The 14,647-nt window shown below is 34.6% G+C and overlaps 2 protein-coding genes across 6 annotated transcripts; both read left to right on the top strand.

Annotated features, from left to right (window-relative positions):
- Positions 1-468: 468 nt before the first annotated feature.
- Positions 469-5,867, top strand: LOC133851768 (uncharacterized). Of its 4 annotated transcripts, none has more exons than XM_062288340.1 (6): positions 469-742; positions 1,501-1,676; positions 1,864-1,933; positions 4,475-4,541; positions 4,662-4,778; positions 5,229-5,867. In XM_062288340.1, the coding sequence occupies exons 1-6, from the start codon at positions 574-576 to the stop codon at positions 5,242-5,244; spliced, it is 615 nt and encodes a 204-aa protein (XP_062144324.1). In that variant the 5' UTR covers positions 469-573; the 3' UTR covers positions 5,245-5,867. The 4 variants fall into 4 exon arrangements, with proteins under 4 accessions (XP_062144324.1, XP_062144323.1, XP_062144322.1 ...); XM_062288339.1 differs by having other exon boundaries at positions 4,472-4,541; XM_062288338.1 differs by having other exon boundaries at positions 470-742; positions 4,469-4,541.
- Positions 5,868-8,830: 2,963 nt separating this feature from the next.
- On the top strand, positions 8,831-12,892 carry LOC133852776 (protein FMP32, mitochondrial). 2 transcript variants are annotated; one of them, XM_062289527.1, is made up of 8 exons: positions 8,831-9,115; positions 9,301-9,619; positions 10,093-10,224; positions 10,405-10,464; positions 11,412-11,488; positions 11,588-11,644; positions 11,755-11,821; positions 12,244-12,892. In XM_062289527.1, the coding sequence occupies exons 2-8, from the start codon at positions 9,407-9,409 to the stop codon at positions 12,361-12,363; spliced, it is 726 nt and encodes a 241-aa protein (XP_062145511.1). In that variant the 5' UTR covers positions 8,831-9,115; positions 9,301-9,406; the 3' UTR covers positions 12,364-12,892. The 2 variants fall into 2 exon arrangements, with proteins under 2 accessions (XP_062145511.1, XP_062145510.1); XM_062289526.1 differs by having other exon boundaries at positions 8,832-9,115; positions 9,359-9,619.
- Positions 12,893-14,647: the final 1,755 nt, after the last annotated feature.

Genomic DNA, 14,647 nt, shown 5'->3' with positions numbered 1-14,647 from the left:
AATTTAGTGAGGAAACTTTTGAGTTTTAGGCCGGTATCAAACCCCCCGTGTGTCGGGTTTGGTTTCCTCGTTAGTCAAATCTGTATTCTTCTTCTGTTTAATACAAGCCAGCTTCAAAAAAAATAAAAAAAAAAAACATATATTTTTTATTCTTAAATGCATTTTTTAAAATGGATGCGAGCTAGTTTAAAAGACTAGTTTGTAATTGGTTTTATGATTTTAGCTATTTCTTGTTTATGTGGTAAGGTGGTCCCTCAACTTAATTTATTTTTAAAAAATAAAAAAACTTAAAAAGTAGTAGATAACTATCTTGTTACATAAACAAAATGGTAAAAAATTGTATATTTAAATGATAGTTAATCATTAATCTTCTAAAATAGATTCTTTCCACTATCTTCCAAAAGAATCTATAGCAATTAGCAAGAAAACAAAAAACTTTGTTTAAAAAATGGGGGTGAAAAGACAAATGGGGCTCTGCAGAAGCCACGTCGTTTCCAACTTTCGATTCTGCTGTGAGAGAGAGAGAGAGAGAGAGTTTTTTTTGATGAATACTGCTGAGGGAGTGAGAGAAGCATGGATGGGAGTGAAAAAGAGGGAGGAGATGAACCCCAAAGCCAAAGCGAAGTGATAGGCTCAAATCCAAAGGGAAAGTCATGCAAGGGATATCTGTACTACCACTCCGCTCTCAAATCCAAAGCTCGCAACCCTCGCTGCATCGGCATCTCTCGCACCCTCCAACAAGGTCACCGTTTTCCTATCTTAGCTTTTCTTTTCCTTTGTTCCAATCTGAATCTAATTTCTCTATGGAATTGGCTCCGATTTCACAATTATAGCTCAATTGTGTTTTTTTATTATACTCTCTATTTGAATTGCTACAATCAATCAAATAAAGCGCATTTTCACAATTTAATTATTGGCTCACAATAATAGCACTATAACATTCGGCTAATTCTATGGTCATGTTCACGAAGAATATGTGATGATCATCTATTATATGACTGATTTGTAGTTTGGAGTTTTGTTTGCTGGAAAATATTCGTCTTCTTTGAGCTAATCTTGCTTATTCGCTGCTAATCAAGTGCAAGGGAAGTTGCCGCTTTCAGTGCCGTGCAGTAACGATATTATCCTTGTATTAATGATCCCCTGTGATTTCGTAGACAAAAATGGGTTTTTAAACAAAACCGTGAAGTGTTCAAATCGCAGGCAAGGGGTGTGTTTTAAAAAATGCATGATTTAAAATGTCGAACTGCAGTTTTACCAAATCCTTAACAGCATTTTTTTAAATCGCATTTTTGTCAATTACATTTTGAAATCACTATTTTTTCTAACCGCACATTTTGAAACCACTATACCAAACAGGCACCAAGTATGACTTTTAGGGCAGAAAATTATCGATCTTGATCAGATTTGTATTTTCAAAAATCACATCGTTTTCTTGTTAATTTGAACTTGTACCATGAAATAAATTTGATGTTACCTAACATTCTGTTTAATGACCAGTACCTGGCTACATTGTTTCACAAACGGAGATTGAAGCTTCTAAAGAAGGCAGAGGTCTTACTGATTTCAATTATGCTTGTGTTGGTTACTCTGTCTACTTGGATAGAGCTGGAAATGACCCTGGGGTTGATAAGCAAGCGGAAAAAGCTGAACTGCCGGTCTGTGTTGGCCTTGAGGTTGTACTCTCTCTGTGTGTGTGTTTGTTTGTATGTGCATGTGCATTTCGGTTTGTGAATGTTGAAAGGTTAGGAGTTTAATGCAATTGATTGTTGACTTGGCCTCGTTCATTGCTATGATTAGTGGATCTGGTTACCTTTAATCTAGAATCTAGAATTTAACTCTTACAGATATGAGTTACTGCAGATTTTAGTGGACAGAAGCGTTTCTGCAGATGGACCTGCTTCTACTCCTGCTCATATTCATAATAGAGAAGGTAAGGAAAAAAATTTGGGTTTATGCTTTTTTTTATTTGGTCTTGATGAAGATCTTGGTAATATTTTGGCTACAGTTTGGCCAAGGTCTTCAAGCAATTCCTAGGTGGTTGTAATGCTGGGAATTTTTTTTTTGAAAAGAAAACACCATGCAATCATGAATGATAACAACACCAAGATCAAAACTCACCACTCAAATACAAAATTAACATATTCACAACTCAAGGAAAATCAGCATGTGATACTAAGCAAGCCCTAAGCTCATCACTCAGGGTGTGTTTGGAATAACGATTTTGTAGACAATAAATGCGATTTTAAACCAAATCGCAGAACATAAATTGTTTGGGAACTGCGTTTTTAAAAATTGCAATTTGAAAACCCAGAAAATCTGTTTTTTTCAAATTGCAGGTAAGATGATGCTTTCCTGAAAACGCAGAATTTTAAAGGCTAATTTGCGATTTTAAAGATTAAACTGCGATTTAAAAATCACTTTTTTCAAATTGCACATTTTAAAATCGTTATTTTAAATCGCACTTTTTGAAATCGCAAACTCAAACGGACCCTCAAATGGAAAATTACCTAAGAGATGCATAACGAATATGAACAAAATTCTCTTCTTGAAAGCCAAAGTTAAAATTCAAGCAAACTTAATTCTCAAATTCTCTAAAGAAAGCCCAAAACATGCCTTTTATAGGCTACAACATGAAACATTATTCTAATAACATGATATGGCAATAATAATCTTAATAACTATCTCAGACTGAACCTTCAACCAATGCATTCTGTCTGAATTCATGGATCACATGGATTTCTACAGACCCCATTCGAACGGGCATTGGGTCCGTTCGAACAAACTCTCAAAGCTTGACTTTGACAACCCATTTTGACCCTTGAAACTTTCGTGTTAGGTTGGGTGCAGTTGACCCATGGTCTAGATGGTGCTCGTGTTAAAGAAATAAATTTTATTTCGCTTATTTGCTCATACTGGTTGAGTGGTTAAATTCAAATAATGTGAGTTTTAATTAATTTTTAAATGTGGGCACTCCAAGGTTTCATATTCTCATTGTTTCAATCTCATTTTGTGTACCAATTTCTTTGAAATTGGTGGTGGAGAAGGATTGGCTTACAATCAAATCTCACCAATCAAATAAAATAAACATAATCCACTCACTTGTACAATCTACTTTAGTTTGTACAACTTCGGTAGCATCACCAGCCCGATCATAGTGCGATGAAATTGTGGAACAAACGAAGCTAGGCATTTGAGTGGCCATTTGTGTGTGGCTTTGTTACCCACGCAACCGACAGAAGTAACTCTTTTATTATTGTTATTATTATTACTACAAGGAATCCCTTCAAGGCATGGGCACTTCATGTACCCACCTCTATCAATAAACCTCAGACCCGTGTAAAACGCCCCCTCCACATGATCGGATAATACTTTAGCTTCGCCGGCGGATTGACCTTAAGGAATTGTTTACATTCAAGGGGATTCGAATTTAGACCTCATGGGATTACTATAATAGTAATACTATTACTATTACTACGAGGAACCCCTCCAAGGCAGAGGCACTTCATGTACCCACCTCTGTTAGTAAACCTTAAACCTGTGTAAAGCGCCCCCTCCACACGATCTGGTAATACTTTAGTTTTGTCGGTGGACTGATCCTAAGGAATTGTTTGCACTGAAGAGGATTTGAATCTTAGACCTCATGGGATTACCATAAAGACCAAGACCCTTACCACTTGAGCCAATCCCTTGGGGTTAATTACTTTTTCTTTTATTTGTATACTTCTTTCAGGTTAAGGTAGTCACCTTTGCAATGGTAGGCAATGGCAGTCAATATCTGGCCACCATTGCCTGCCAAGGTCAACATTGTTTGCCTTTTTCAGATTAGTTAATCTAAAATCTGCATTTTTAACCGTACTTTTTTAAGACTAAAAATGGAGGTAAAATATAATATGTGATATTTACTCAAACAGTGGCATGTTAGTCAAAAGTATTGACATAGTTCTTATTTTTAGGCTTGATCTCTTTGTTTCCGTAGTGATTCATAAGTTAACTAGCAGGAAGCATGGTTCATAATGAGTTTCTATGCTTACTAGCTATATGGAGGATAAATAATGCCATTCAGGACAGTGACGAAGCAGGGCAGTCTCTTGTTAAGGCATAATAGATAAACAATTCTTATTTTACTAGTTTCTTTACTCTTTGTAATATTTTCTCTGGTATTTTCTGGATATTATAAATGATTCTAAGATGAGAAATGTTATTTCATATTCTGTGGTACATCTCCCATCCATCTCAATTCATCTTGAAAAAAATATGGATGGGAGATGTACCACAGAATGTGAAACATAATTTCTCTGCTAATATTGCTGCAGAATGTATACGAAGTAGTGACTTACATCCTCTTTCTTGATTTGGATTTATTTTCTGTATAGACATCTGTGTCATTTTGAGAAATTCTTCAGTGATATAAGATGTCATTTTGTCACTTATTATCATCTTTTGGATCTTGGGATTTGTTTTCTAGAAGAAGTTCGTGAGTTACCTCAGCCTCGAAGACACTATCCAGCTCATTCTGTGGCGGATGATTTTCTTAGCAGGCATGCATATAATCTGATTTAATTTCAGTGTTCAATATGAACTGGGACTCATTAATTTTCTGAAAGCTGTATAGATGGGTTAACGAATTCAGCTTATCTGGTTTTTATGCAAAAGTGCAGGTTTACGAGGAATGCAAATCTGATTGCATCAGGGGTGGCCAGGAACATGCGTAAAGTGGGGAACTCCATAAAGGAGAGACTTGATGATATTCTGTACCCCTACGGAAAGCGACCAAAGTAAGATGGTCATTGAAAAAAGGAATAGAGTTCGAAAAATATCAAACCGGCAGGAATTAGCTTTATCCCAGACTTGTGCCATTCACTTTCCAGTCCTGGATTGTTTTCCTTTAGACACCCCTCCATCCCCTTTTCACAACACAAAGTTTGAGAGCTAGAAAAGGGGTTTCATTACTGGTGAAGCACAAGAGCCTCATATTTATGGATATGATTGTCTCTTTGTATCAATATTGTTGTGCCCGGGTGGGGAGTAGGGGTGTCAATGTTCTCCTGTATGATACAATAAGCTAGTCATGCTAACCAAATTGGGCCATATTGATAATGTTACAGTTCCCTGAAATGCTCTCGCTTTACAATAGAAAAGCATTAATGTCATTGTTCATTGTCTGATAATCACACCACCTATGCAGAAGGTGATCCATTTGTCTCTTGGTGCAAATTTTCTGACAGGATAGAGATAAGCTAATGTTTCTCTCCAGCAGATTGGCGAACGGATGAGGCCTTGGCCTGTTCTCTGTAGCACCAGAAGCAAAGCGTCAGTTATTCCAGGTTTTTATCTACTAGCTACAAACTTGTCTTCTTGCATGGTAACTGAACCTCGGGACACATTGTTGCAAGAGTAATGCTACTCATCATACGCCCTTCACATCGGATTATATATTGTGTTTTAAGTAGCTTTCTTTATGTTTTTGTTTGTTTGTTTGTTTGTTTTTTTTTTTTGTTTCAAAGTGATTGGTATAAGAAGCTATTTAAAACATGTTACATTGGCATGTATGAAATGAGTGTGATAAATGGCGTGAAAAGTAGCATTACTCTTGTTGCAAAGGCCAAAAGATTAGCACTGGTCGGTGGGGATGCTCGGGTGGATCTTAATCTCAGTCTTCCATGAGTTTCGAGGGTACCGGTCACTTGGATGGTGGTAGTCATCCAATTTGGAAAATCATTGTAAGGGTATTTTGAAGGCAATGTTCTTTGAGACATAGCTTTGTTAGGTCATTGTTGCGATTTCAGGTTAATCTGAAGCAGAGATATTTATCAGAATGAAAATAACACGGCACTAAGCTAGATTTCGGTTGGCGATCACCTATGCCCATGGGAAAAGGATCCTCTCTATTTCATTAAATGAAATTGATACTATCTATTTTAAATGAAATGTCAAGATTTGAAGTTGGTGCATCTAACGGTGTATATGAAGTTGATATTGACACGTTTTTTAAAATTTTAAATAATGTGAAATTATGTAAATCATTAGATGTATTAATTTTAAATCTTTACCATAAAATGGATAGCATCCATTTAATTTGAAATGGAGAGGATCTTATTCCATGTCCATGTCTAAATAATGGTGGCCCATAGCAAGGGTTGTCGACCAGCTTGGTTGTTATGGCTTAATTTTTTTAATTTAAGGTGTATAAATGTCTTTTTTCACATATCTAATAGAGGGCATAATTGACAATTTTAATCATGCATGGATCACTTGACACATTTTGTGTCCAAATTAACAGAAAATGTTAATAGTGAGAACAAACTGAAAATATTGGATAGTTTGAAGATTTTAAGGTGCATAATTGTATTTTTGCATATTTAATAGATGATTTAAAGTTGGTGGATACATAAAATCAATATTGGCACTCTTTTTTTAAAAAAATTTAAATAATATGACATAATGTATATCGTTAAATACATTAAATTAAAATTATGACTAAATAATATCCATTTCAAATATCCTTGCCAAGTTCAAAGGTTTGATTTACCTTGAGCTAAAACAACCCATTGCCATCAAATTATGATGTGACATGCAGCAAATGCTCGATAATTAATGTATGGGAATATGTTATTTTCACATTGTTTTAGTTATCAAATCTATACTAAAATACATTGGAGGTAAGTTTCATGAATGCGAGATCCACGTATGCCGTCTCATGAGTTCCACATCTTATCTTATATGTCTTGATGTACAGAATACTGTAATGTATTAGTTAGCCTCCATTACTCTAATGTATAACCTAGCTAGCCTCCAAAACATGTTTGATTGGGGTCGTGGGACACGTGAATGGAAACTTGCTAGCCTCCAAAACGTGTTTGATTGGGATCGTGGGACACGTGAATGGAAACTTGGGCCTACGCTTGAGATTCTCTTACAAATGACAGTACATTTTAGTTGTTCTCTATTTGCTTATAATTAAGCAATAACAATGCTTATAACAAATAGGGAAAATTATAGTTTAGCTTTTTAAATTATCAAATGTTCTACGTTTAGTCTCACAAACTGTCAATACTCTGATTTCGACCCTCAAAACTACTAAAATCTTTGAAAAATATCATATTTGGCGAAATATTCCTATATTACCCATGTTACGTGTCATTTGTCAATTAATTAATTTTTTTTTTTTTTAAAAAAAAGTAAAAACTAAAAAAAAAAAGTAAACTAAAAAAACTTAATTTTTTTTTTTCCAAAAAAAAAAGGAAAATGGGGTGGGCTTGCGAGCCACCCCTAGGGCTCGGGGGGTGGCACGTGGCCACCCTTGGGGCCGGGGGTGGCTTTCGGGCCACCCCAAGTGGATTTTGGGGTGGCCCGAAATCCACACCTAGGGGGTCGGTGGGTGGTGCACAGCCATCCCCCTCCCCAAGCGGCAATCACCCCAAAACACCATATTTTTTATATATTTTTTCTTAAATAAAAATAAAAATAAAATTTTAGTTTTTAATTTTTTTTTTATTACTTTTATTGAAAAATAACACGTCGCAGAGGTAATATGTAGATATTTTGTAAAATGAGACATTTTTTAAAGGTTTTGGCAGTTTAGGGGGCCGGAGTTAAGAGTGTTGGCAGTTTGTGGGACTAGATGCAAAACATATGGTAATTTGAAGGGTTAAAATGATATTTTCCCCGACAAATATTTGCCTACCAAAGTTTTTATACCTGAAAAATGCACAAAATCTCTGTTATTAGTTTTTTTTTTCTTCACAATTATTGTTAGTTTTTTCATTGACAAGAATGGATTTCCTAAAATATTAATTAATAGTATCTTTTTAACTGCAGCCTTAACAACAAAATTTCCCTCCAAATTTTCTGCTTCGAATAAGGTTAATTTCGAGGATAAATGAACTGAGGTCAGGAAACCTAAGAAAGGTAAAGAGATCGTGTCAATCCTTGTGGCTCTAGGAACAAAGGGTTCATCTCAGCTTTTGGAATGAGCTAATTATGATCTCCCAGGTCTTGGTCGAGCCTTTTCCTCCTCCTTCATCATGGGTGAAGTTTCGGTTGGGTTGGATCGAAAAAAAAAATTGAATTAGGTTGAAATAAGTTTTATGAATCGAGTGAAAATGAAAAGGTAAAATTATAAATAAAAATGGGCAAGTGTTATTGCTTATTTTTATTATATTAGAATTAAAAAAAATATATCAAAAATATGAAGAAGATCTAAGGCACTTGCTTCGGTTTTTGGAGATATGGACGGTACAAAGGGTCTTTCTTAAGAAATTCTTAAACCGCAGGCCCCATTTCCATAAGTTCTTGCCAAATGGGGGAGGCGACGTGAAGGACAAAGTCGGACAAATTTTTTTTACAAATCAGTTTGTAAGAAATTTTATATAAATTATATTTAATGGCAGAGCCAAGCCCTAAGATTTTTTTAAAATAAAAATAATAATAATAATAATAAAATTTATTCATAATTTTTATTTTTTTTAGTTTTGCCTCCCAATTTTTTATTTATTCATTTATCATTAAATTAACATGTGTTAAAAAAAATATTTTTATATTTTATATTATGTATATATTATATCTTAAATACATTTTAATTTTATAGATTGAATTAAGAAAAAAGTAATGATTATCACAATTTTTACACAATTTTAACTTCTTCTTTTTTATAATTAATTATTAGATTTGTTTTTTTTTTATGTAAGTCATAAATATTCGATGCTCGATATTTTTAAAAAGAAATTGTTAAAATTTTTATAAAAGTTGTGAAAAAAAATACTTAAAAAGAAAAAGAAAAAGAAAACAACAACATTTCGGTTGAGTTAACTGCTGGATCCACGCTGCAGCTGCTTTATACTCATTCTGAAGCAAGCCTTTCTTTCTCTTCTTCTGTTGGGCGCAAAACATTGAGCGTCAACCATTTCGTTCGAAAAAGAAATTCCTTGGAAAGAAGCGACGACGCGAAATCGTTTCGCCAACTTCTCTGATCTCGAGAAAGATGAGCAATGCCCTTTAACTGTTACGAGGATAAGATCGTCAACGTCCAAAACGAGGACAAGCCTATTCCTGTTTTGTCTCGTCCTGAAAATCTCTCTGTAGCAGTCTTCCTCGATCGTCAATAGGAGTAGAGGTACGTAGTAGTGCCTTTCAAATTAAATGTTCCTTGGATAGCCCTAATTTTTTTTTCTCCGATTTTCATCCTTATTCTCCGTTTGGTTTTCGAGAAAATTTGGTTAGAAAATAATGGAATAGTGTCGTACGCGTCTGGTTCATTGTTTTACTTGTACTTTTTTCGACGAATCTCTTTAATTGTAGCGTGTCGTTTTTTGGGGAGAAGATTTGATTTCTGTGGCGGAATTGGTGGATTTTTTAGGGCTTGGATTGTTTTCGAGCAATTTGGGGATTTTGTTTGCGGAATCGAATGGCCGCTGCTGCGGCTTGTAGGCGGTGGGGACAATTGGAAACCAAGCTGGGGATAACCGGATTTAGAGGGTTTGCTTCAACTTCAATATGCGATCCGTTATCGGCTTCTTTGGCTTCGGTTTTTCCATATAGGCATCTGCATTGTAGGCAAATTTCTCAGCTTGTGCAATCGAATGGAAAGCGGTTGTTTCTCGTTGACACATTAGCCCTAGTAATTTCTTTGCTCTTTCTTAACCTTTTTTTTTTCTTTTTTTTTTTTTAATATTGGGTGCTATTAATCTTTGTTTGCTTGCCGAGAAAATGCATTGGGGTGTGAATGGAAATGATATAAAGTTGTATGGTTTTTGTTGCTTTGCATTTTGGGAATATGAAAAAGAGCATAGGTGACTGCTTTCTCTGTTGCATTTACTTAGTATTGCAAAAGAATAATGCATGAAACTATACTTTATCCCACTATTATGCCACTATGCTGATGTGGCATTGCCAATCAGTCATTGTTAAAAAAAAATCCCAATGGTTGATTCACATTGCAACATAGTAGGATAAAAGTGTGGTGTATAGCATTACTCTACCAATAGAGTTACAATTTTGAAAATAATGGAAATGGGAATTGGATGGCAGCTTAATTTATTTCTTGCCCTATTGTTTAAGAGTTAGAAAATGACAGTGCTGCATACTTTCTAGGTTAGGAAATTAGAGGGACAAGGCGTGCCATCAAACCAAGCCGAGGCTATAACAGCTGCCATAACCGAGGTTTTGAATGACAGCTTGGAAAATGTGTCTCATTCATTTGTTTCAAAGGGAGAGATGCAGAAGGTATTTTTTTCTCCATGGTAGTTAACTCCTACGTGTGTTTTTGCATTCGTCAATTAATTAATGTAAGATGGTTTCTAAATGAAGTATTTAAGTCTATGCGGTCACAATTGCCGTCTCTTTTTTTTTTTTTGTTTCCTCTTTAATTCTAACTTCCTACTTGGTGTCTGTTTATGTCTGTAGATTGAAATGATTCAAGATTCCAATCTGTCCAAATTCCAATCCGAAGTCCAAAGCTCACAGGTATCGACTAGTTTTAAGACTTTACATTTTGGGCTTCAATAGAATAGTTTGACCATTTCTTTTCCCCCTCTTGTCTGAAAAAAAAAAAAACTAATGTTCATTTAGTGAGGTTCAACGAAATACTTCTGAGATGAATATGGAATGTCTTGATCATGGGCAGCTGGAGATTTTGGATGTTGCTTGTAGATCCTAAACAATGTTTATGATGGCCATAAACACTAATTTCTGGACACATCAAACAACCTTTATAGTAGTCATGATTTTATTCTTGAGATTTGTGTGGTTCGTATGTATGCGTGTCCGTAGAAGTCAATCCACATAGCATCTGTTCTGTGTCTTGGCTTCTGTGAAGAATTGAACATCATGAATCTTGAGGTTCTTTGTCTGATTTTGGGATCACAATCCAGGAGTAGGTCAAACAAAGAGGATTTCCTATATATTGCTGGTTCAAGCGACATTTTAATTGCTTAAAACGGGGAATTTAGGTTGAGTGAACTCCACTCCTTTTCTGGGTGAGGTTGGAGATTAAATCAACACCGAGGATCACAATTAGGCTGTAGATACGGTTGAATTCACTGTCCTTGAAACTGACGTGGCATTTAGAAAGCCTGTACTTTTTTTATTTCCTTTCTACATATATCTATAAATCAATGGTGATTCACTTCCTCTCATTGGCTTCAGCATCTAAGAATTTCTCCAGTTTTGTGATTTTAGATGAACATGGTATTAGTCTGAAGAATGTTGAAAGATAATATATAATGTTTCCTTGTTACCCCTCTAAACAGTTCTTGAGAACACAGTTTAAAAATTTGGAAATTCAGTTCCTTTTGCTTGATTTTGTTGATAAATTATCTTATTGAAATCCTAATTATGAGAAAGATGTACTCTTATTGAAGTTTTCCCTGAATGATTCTGTTGATAATTTCTCTGAACAACGTATAATGCAGGGACACCATTTTTCTTTGTTGCAACATGAGACCGAAAAGCTTCGGAATGATATAGAAAAGATGCGAAGTGAATTGAGGTCTGATTTATATAGTTACTGTGCAATTGATTTCTGTCTGCCACCATGTGAATATTTTGTTTGTTCTTTCTTTATCTTCATTGAGCAAATATGACACAGGTATGAAATCGACAAAGTCACTGCTGGGCAGCGGTTGGATTTGAATCTTGAAAGGGGGTAAGGAAAATGACATACCTAAATTTCTTATGTTCTGAGCATTAAGAACCTCTAAGTTAGTTTAATTTTTGTTGCTTTCAGTGTTATATTCTTTGTCAATACTAGTGCAGGAGGATACGTGATGAGCTAGCAAATCAGAATGCTGAAACTAATAACCTCACAAATAAACTTGATCGGGTAAGTGATGCAAGTTAAATTGAGAAATGTGTTATGAATTCCACATTGTCAAGGTATACTTGGGTTGTAGGCTTTATAAGTCTTGAGCAAATCTTTTCCTTTAAGGTGCCTTTTGTGAAAGAGTAAGGCTCAATGAACTTTATTATGGTATCAGAGCTTCAGGGCCTTGGACAATATTGGGCATTCCCTTCCGTTGTACACGTGTTTGGACAATAGTGTCACACGTGAGGGGGAGTGTTAAGAGTCTCACATTGCCAAGGTATACTTGGGTTGTGAACTTTATAAGCCTTGAGCAAACTTCTTCTCTTAAGGTGTCTTTTGTAGAAGAGTAAGATTCAATGAACTTTATTAAAATGATTTGAGCTTGGTTGATTAACATTTTGGTAATTGTTTCTGATTTTATATTTATTGTATAATATCAGGAAATCCACGCTTTAAGGGCCCAATTGGAAGCAGCAAAATATGACGTGATAAAATACTGCATAGGTACTCTTGTTTCCATCTCTGCTGTTGGCCTTGCTGTACTCCGCATCTTGATGTAAACGTGTTGTATTGTTTTGGAAATTAATGGGGACAACTCAAAAACGAGAAAAGAATAGTCCATTCTTTTGAAGATGTTATTTGTTTGAAAAGAAGGAATAGAACTAGAGAAGCAAGAAAAAATTGGACAAGTGTTAGTGGGGCTCAAGAAAGCATTTCCCATATAGCTGTACTGACTTCTTTTCTTGGCCAATTCTTTTGGTGTTCTTCCATGAAATTATTTGCTTAACTTGTTTGTGCCAGAAGCAATAACTTGATGGAAAATTTTGATTTGTGGAATTATTTGCATATTCAAGAAAAAACCACCAGGTCTAATAGGCTTGGTGATTGTTAGCTTAGCACAACATGATTTAGGCTACTAAGATTGAGATGAGAGTTGCAGAGAATCCTTAGTCGGTTAAGGTCCAGCTATTTGTTTCATGTAATATAGTGCATGTAGTTTGAAATAATTGAAACAGCTAATATAACAAGGGGAAGTGCTTGTTTTTGAATTTGCATGTTTATTTGCTGCTGATCATTAGTGGCATTCGATGGCAGAGTTTTTAACCATAACCTCATCTTTATAGAGTTGTTATAGCTTCTAGTCAATATCATGTACATATATTCTCCTCCTCTTCTTCTTTTTCCTTTTTAGCTTGGCGTGTATGTCACTGGTTTAGTGATTAGAAAATCGTGTATGTGTATTTATACTTTACGAGTGTATCATCCCAAATTAATTTTCTATGGGGTTAATCGAAATGGGCAGTTTAGGGACAGGACAGCCCTTCTAAAACCTTGAATAGGAAGGAACCTTTCTATTTCACTTGAAAGGTTCATCTCCATTTCATAGTTAAGATTTTATTTTATCATGTATATAAGGCTATTTATTTATTTATTTTTATTTTGTTTTTATGAATAACTATTCGGTAAATATCTTGTCGTTCTATTTAAAAATTTTAAATGATACAATATCGTATACACCGTTAAATGAAACAAAATAAAATCAAAAACATGAAATAACTCATTTCTATTGTAAGTGAAATGGAGAAAATCTTTGTCCCTCAAACCTGTGCTTATGCATGTTGTGCAAGTTATGACTTCTTTGTAGGAATGGCCCTGATGTAGTGATATGCCCAAGTTATAGTTTTGGGTTAGCAATATTTGGTGAAAAAGAAATGTTATATATCACATTTTATCTCACCATTTTGATGTGGTAGTCTCTCTCTCTCTCTATATATATATATATTGATCGAGGGGTTATTACACCATGTCACATCAGCACAATAGATAAAAATAAGATAAATGTATGGACTTAAGGCCGTAATCAAGTTGAGCCGAGTATTAAATATTAAAGAATCTAATATCAAGTTTATATGTTTATCTTATGGTGTATATATATATATATATATACACTGCACACCACACATACACATCTATATGAAGCAATGGCGAACCTATATGGGGCCCAGGGGGTCCCCCCAACCCCCAAAATTTTTCTAAAAAAAAAAATAAAAAAAAATAATAATAATAAAATTTTGCCTTTTGTTTTGTTTATTTTTTTTTAGTTTTGCCCCTCAAATTTTATTTCTTTCAATTTGGCCCTCCCATATTTGGGAGGCTGGGTCCGCCACTGATATGAAACTCGTAGGTACAATAATTCATACTATATTTATACATTACAAAGAGAAATCATTTATGTTTTTAAATACTTAATATGTTCTCATTACAAAATTAAAAAAAATATTATAAAAAAAAATAGATAAATAAAATTATACGAGTCGGATTGGGTTTATACGAGTTCGGTTCGTTTAATAAATGAACCCAAATTTTTGTTCAAGCTGTGTTCATTTAATAAATGAACTAATCTTAAGCCGAGCTTGAGCCTGAGCCTAAGCCTATTCGAACGTTGCTGTAGTACCTAAGGTGTTGTACTTGTGTAATACCTATAATCTGGAATGTTCCTTTAAATGAATAGTCTAGATTTTGTAACGTTTGTCCTTCATTTATACAAAATAGAGCGAATTCGGCTATCCATCATTTGTAGAAATGGTTTGTTTGGATTTGCGATTTTCAAAAGTGTGATTTAAAAATAGAGATTTTAAAGCAAGATTTTTAAAAATGCAATTAAGCGTTTGACAAAATCGCAATTTGATCTTTAAATCACATTTTAGCCTTTAAAAAAAAAAAAGCACACCCTTACCTACAGTTTGGAAACGCAAATTTTTTACGTTTTCAAATCCCAATTTTTTTTTTAAAAAAACGCAAATGCAAATGATCTATTTATTGAGATTCGGTTTAAAATTACAC

Source organism: Alnus glutinosa, chromosome 12, assembly GCF_958979055.1.
Source record: "Alnus glutinosa chromosome 12, dhAlnGlut1.1, whole genome shotgun sequence".
Classification (NCBI taxonomy): Eukaryota; Viridiplantae; Streptophyta; class Magnoliopsida; order Fagales; family Betulaceae; genus Alnus; species Alnus glutinosa.
Note: the sequence above shows the minus strand (reverse complement) of the source record. Positions and strands in the feature narration are given on the sequence as shown.

Coding starts and splice junctions, on each gene's coding strand:
- LOC133852776 (XM_062289527.1), top strand. CDS start 9,407: ATGGCCGCTGCTGCGGCTTGTAGGCGGTGGGGACAATTGGAAACCAAG. Junction 10,225..10,404: donor CAAAGGGAGAGATGCAGAAG/GTATTTTTTTCT, acceptor TTATGTCTGTAG/ATTGAAATGATTCAAGATTC. Junction 11,489..11,587: donor AAGATGCGAAGTGAATTGAG/GTCTGATTTATA, acceptor AATATGACACAG/GTATGAAATCGACAAAGTCA.
- LOC133851768 (XM_062288338.1), top strand. CDS start 574: ATGGATGGGAGTGAAAAAGAGGGAGGAGATGAACCCCAAAGCCAAAGC. Junction 743..1,500: donor CTCTCGCACCCTCCAACAAG/GTCACCGTTTTC, acceptor TTTAATGACCAG/TACCTGGCTACATTGTTTCA. Junction 1,677..1,863: donor CGGTCTGTGTTGGCCTTGAG/GTTGTACTCTCT, acceptor GAGTTACTGCAG/ATTTTAGTGGACAGAAGCGT.